This window comes from Montipora foliosa, chromosome 2, assembly GCF_036669935.1.
Source record: "Montipora foliosa isolate CH-2021 chromosome 2, ASM3666993v2, whole genome shotgun sequence".
NCBI lineage: Eukaryota > Metazoa > Cnidaria > Anthozoa > Scleractinia > Acroporidae > Montipora > Montipora foliosa.
In genome coordinates this window covers 59921772-59926771 of record NC_090870.1, presented here as the reverse complement: position 1 = coordinate 59926771, position 5000 = coordinate 59921772, and the positions used below count along the sequence as shown (strand labels likewise).

Here is a 5000-nt window from a genome sequence, read left to right as displayed (position 1 = left end):
AGAGAAGAAATGGTTAAACCAGTTGGATTATATGCGGTGATAACCTTTGACAAGATTCCAACACAAATTGTTCGCCTATTGGACCTGTTGATTTGTATTTTAGGTGTTTTTGGACCGATTTGTGGAGCGTGAGATTCAGTCACTCCTGGTTCACTGCGAAAATCATGAACAGGGTTGCCAATGGGAAGGAGAGCTTCGAAAACGAGAGGTAAGAATAGCTTATTTAAGGAAGCCTCTGTTAGCGCTAATCGCCTGCCCACAGGCCCGTCTCCGTTTTGCCAAAACTGGAATAGAAAATTTGCGGTCAAAGATAAAGTGGAATTGTTGGTGTATCTTGCGAGTTTGAGCAGGCGTTTCGGGGTCGATCTCCGAACAACCCTCTCTTGTTTAGTAAAGCAAATTAGTCGCAAATGACGTCTTTAGCCGCTGTTAAGTCAAAACCTTTCGCTCGATTTAACATTTCTCGTGCATTGTCGTAACATGTTTTTTATTAACCACATTACTTTTCTGGCAGGCTCATTATCCGGAATGTAAATTTGTCCCTGTACCCTGCGTACACCAAGAATGCGGTCAACTGGTTACTAGAACAAATTTAGCAGAACATCTTGAGACGGTGTGTCAGTATAGGATGGAAAAATGTGATTATTGCGAATTTCCAGTGGTCTATGCAGCTATGAAGGTAACCAAACAACTTATGATTGTCTTCTTCTTGCATTGAAATTGTAGCTATTAAAGTGAGTTTCGCTGTTTAATGACATAGATGAAGACCGGCTGCAGACAAATTAGACATTTATTTAGTTGTCCCGAAAAAGGTGCTATTTATTTTTTAAACAAGTGAGGCATCCTCCTTTAATTATCTCTCCCTCGATGATTAGGAATAAACTACGAGATGGACAATTTTGGTCAGGAATCTCGGTGTGTGATTTATTGAACAGTGCTAGCTATACACATTACCTTGTTACCTCTCTGCAAGTGATTTCATATAAGGTAACATTATCCCCTATTAACGAAGATTTGACGCCCGTGATGTAGTAGCCAGAAGGGCTGTTGGTCCTTCATTGTCCTCAACAACATTTTCAGGACAACGCTCACCACGATCTTATTCAGTGCACTGGTGTGTTGTATGACTGCTGAGTTGAAACCAATTCTGCACTAGTACGACTCTTCACTGATTTAACTCCTCGATACTGAAACCGTTTACGTGAATCAACTTAGGCCATTAAAAACCACTAGCATAGCGGACATCTTTAATAATTTTCCAATTTATGTAGGAACATCAGGATACTGAATGTCCGTCGGTACCAATTACTTGCCCAGAATGCCACAAGGAAGGTATACCACGTGTTCAGGTAAGAAAAAAAAACACACCCAAATTTCAATTATGAGCCTTTTTTTTTAACAGTTTTAAGCTAATGGAGTTAGTTTCTAATGAAACTGTGCTTTGTCCGTGGGTGTTTGAAACAAAATCGCTCTGACAAAAGGCTAGCGCTAGAAATGTGAGCTTTCCTTTCTCCTCACAGAGGGTCAACTTACTTTTAGCGACTCACTTGATGATACAAAATTCTCGTGCCTATATCACAGGCAGCCCAGGTGCACGTGTGTGCCATACCGTGCGGCGATCAGACTAACGGCGATGTAATTAAAAAAAAAAGAAAACAGTTACGCAATATGCTCATTAACTTCGGAGAAAGAAGATCGATATTTAGAACCTGAACTGATTGTCAAGGAAATGAGTAAATTTTAGATTTAACTGCTCTCCTCAATTTTCCTATCTTTTTTTAATTTTTTTTTTAATTTTCTGTTTATTATTATTATTTCAGAATAAAAACTAGCGATAAAAAACGACGTTTCGATCTCTCTGAGATCATTTTCAAGTAGTAAAGGAAGCGAATAAAATCTGCATATATAAGTACAAATTAAGACGTGAGAATGTAAATACAAGCGCTAAAATGTAAGTGTTAAAATATTAAAATACTATATAAATAACTTGCACGGATTAAATCTACATGACTGTTGGTTAAAACCCTAAAGCGTGAGTGTTAAGATACCAAAACGCTATAAAGAACTATATAAATAACTTCGCACGGATTGAATCTGACTGACTTTAAGATCTTGAGAAAGTGCGAAAGTAAATTCGATTGCCTCATCTACGAAATGCTTTTTATAAAGGAGCTTAAACCAACTTTGAACAAACAGTCAGATTCAATCCGTGCGAAGTTATTTATATAGTTCTTTATAGCGTTTTGGTATCTTAACACTCACGCTTTAGGGTTTTAACCAACAGTCATGTAGATTTAATCCGTGCAAGTTATTTATATAGTATTTTAATATTTTAACACTTACATTTTAGCGCTTGTATTTACATTCTCACGTCTTAATTTGTACTTATATATGCAGATTTTATTCGCTTCTTTTACTACTTGAAAATGATCTCAGAGAGATCGAAACGTCGTTTTTTATCGCTAGTTTTTATTCTGAAATGTGTTTCAAAAAAACTACTTATAAGAATTATTATTTTTAGTAGTATAATTATCATTATTTTATTGTGGGATCTTTTCGGATGTTCAATCCTCTACTTTCTCAAATCCCATCACGAATGCACCTCTTCTACCCCCCAAAATTTTGCATAATCATTGTTTTCGATTTCTATCGAAAACAATGGCTATGAATTTTTTTTTTTGGGGGGGGGGTGGGTGGGGGTAGAAGAGGTGTATTATGGGATTTGAGAAAGTAGAGAATTAAGACATAATCATCCCTTGTAACGACCACCAGTATCGATTAGCTTGTGCTATTTGTGGGTATGGATAGAGTAAACATGTTTAGAACTGTAGCACTTGTAAACTAAATCAACTTGAAGTTAAAGTTGAAGTTGAAGTTGAGAAATGGCAAGACAAAAATAGAAGGCCAATCGGAAACTTCCTTAATTTTTTTAGATGTCTGCCCACATCGATCCAATGAGTGGTGACTGTGAGGAAATGCAATTGTATTGCCCTTTGAAACAAATCGGATGTTCGGAAACTAAGGTGAGTTTATTTTTAGCGGACATTTTGTGATGAACTTCCATGTTTCTCATAACCGAAACAAAAGCAAGTCAATGCATCTTATAATGCTGTAATTGATGACGATAATCAATCGGTTAGTTCGCGGCCTTGGTGCAAGAAGTCCTGAGTTCCCGGATCTTACAATCCTTGTTTCGACTTCTTTCCGTTCTGTGTAGTTTTAAATACCCGTAAAACTACTTAAACCGTCGTTCGTCCTTTCGTAAAACCATAAAGAAATTATTACTAAATTTCTTGCGGTCAGAAGATGATTATGTCGAAGTCTCCCGTCGTATTAAGCTATTTAATACTTTAGGTTAGCCTCTTGTCATAATCTTAATTCACTTGCTTTATTTTATGTTAGTTTATTCTATTTACTGTATATAGTAATGTCTTCACTGTTATTTAGTCCATCTATAGATAAACCTTGTACTTGTAATATGTCCTCAGTTTTCCCCGCCTCGATTAGTTTATAAGCTATTTGCGGGGGGAAAGTAATGTAATTACTTATTATTTCTAATTTTCAATAAAATTTGCTGTTGTTGTTGATGGAGAGGGGGAAGTAAAATAAGCGCACCGTCTACCTCAGGTTTGTCAGTTGAATTACTGTTACTAGTTATCGACGTTAAATATGTTCGCTTTACTTTTTTATTAGCTGTAGATAAAATATGATCGGGAGATCTTTCGGCTCGCCATTGTACCCATACAGATCGGGCACTAATATTTTATCGCACTTGTGAAATAAAGGAATAAATGGAATACGGTAGAGATCTGTCTCAAAAGTTAATGAAAACTAGTTAGCTGAGCCGGAGCTTGTACTAAAAGATAATTCTACTGTTTAAGAATTCATCAACTCCAGTTGATTTGTATTGGGATTTACAGAGGATTGCACGTGACTCAAATAGTACCTGCAGGAAAACCGTCACATACCTTTCCTGAAACCTTTCTTGATCTTCATCTTTTGACTGTTTTTTTTTTCCGGCAGATGATGAAGTTGCAAGAGAGAAAACTTCACGAAGAGACGAATACAACGGGGCATCTAGCACTTCTCTTTCAAACTGTTATGCAACTTTTCTCTATAGTTGGAAGCACTAGAATGCAAGAGTCTAATAATGTGACTACTAATGACGCGAAGTTTCCTTCGCAAAAAGAACTGGAGCGTTTTGTCAAACAAGTGGAAGATGTCTTAAAGGAGAATAGAGAAATGAAGTCAAAATTATCAAAGCAAGAAGAGAGAATACAACACTTGGAGAGTACAAGACAGCACAGTTTCGCTTCAAGTGCATCATATCAAGACACAGAAGTAACTACTGAGCTTTCGCGGAAATTAAACAACGAAGAAGCAAAAATAGCCGATCTGGAGCTTTTGATCGTTGAGGGGAATAAAATCAGCGAAGAACTTCAGCGCCAAGTTTGGAATGTAGCAGAAAGACAAGACGCTTTCAATGGAACAGCCACCCGACTTCAGAGAGAGATCGAGTCCATGAGTCATTCACTGGCCTTGCGAAACGTGATGATGAGTGATTTGAATGATTTAACAAGAGAGCAGCCGGTAACTAGTTACGATGGAGTCCTTATATGGAAAATTTCCGACCTCGCGCGCAAACGACAGGATGCAATCTCAGGCAGACAGGTGTCCCTTTACAGCCCTTGCTTTTACACCGGTCGTTATGGATACAAAATGTGCGCGCGCATCTATTTGAATGGGGACGGTATGGGCAAGGGAACCCACATTTCCTTGTTTTTTGCTGTCATGCGTGGTGAATATGACGCGTTGCTCCGCTGGCCATTCAGACAAAAGGTTACATTCATGTTACTAGATCAGAACAACGTGGAACACGTGATTGATTCGTTTAGACCCGATCCAAACAGTTCATCCTTCCAGAGACCAAGAAGAGAGACAAACATTCCGAGTGGGTGCCCGATGTTTTGTCCTCTGTCCGAGTTCAACAATCACGCCTA

At 38.0% G+C, this 5000-nt stretch overlaps 1 protein-coding gene across 2 annotated transcripts in view; it reads left to right on the top strand.

The window, feature by feature from the left end:
- LOC137993740 (TNF receptor-associated factor 2-like) overlaps positions 1 to 5000 on the top strand; it is a 13265-nt gene that overhangs the window by 6678 nt on the left and 1587 nt on the right. For both annotated transcript variants that reach the window (XM_068839736.1, XM_068839737.1), the window contains exons 4-8: positions 104 to 208; positions 515 to 679; positions 1272 to 1349; positions 2934 to 3023; positions 4024 to 5000. The exon at positions 4024 to 5000 is cut by the window's right edge and continues 1587 nt beyond it. In XM_068839736.1, coding sequence (XP_068695837.1) covers positions 104 to 208; positions 515 to 679; positions 1272 to 1349; positions 2934 to 3023; positions 4024 to 5000 — 1415 coding nt within the window. The remainder of the gene's footprint in view (positions 1 to 103; positions 209 to 514; positions 680 to 1271; positions 1350 to 2933; positions 3024 to 4023) is intronic.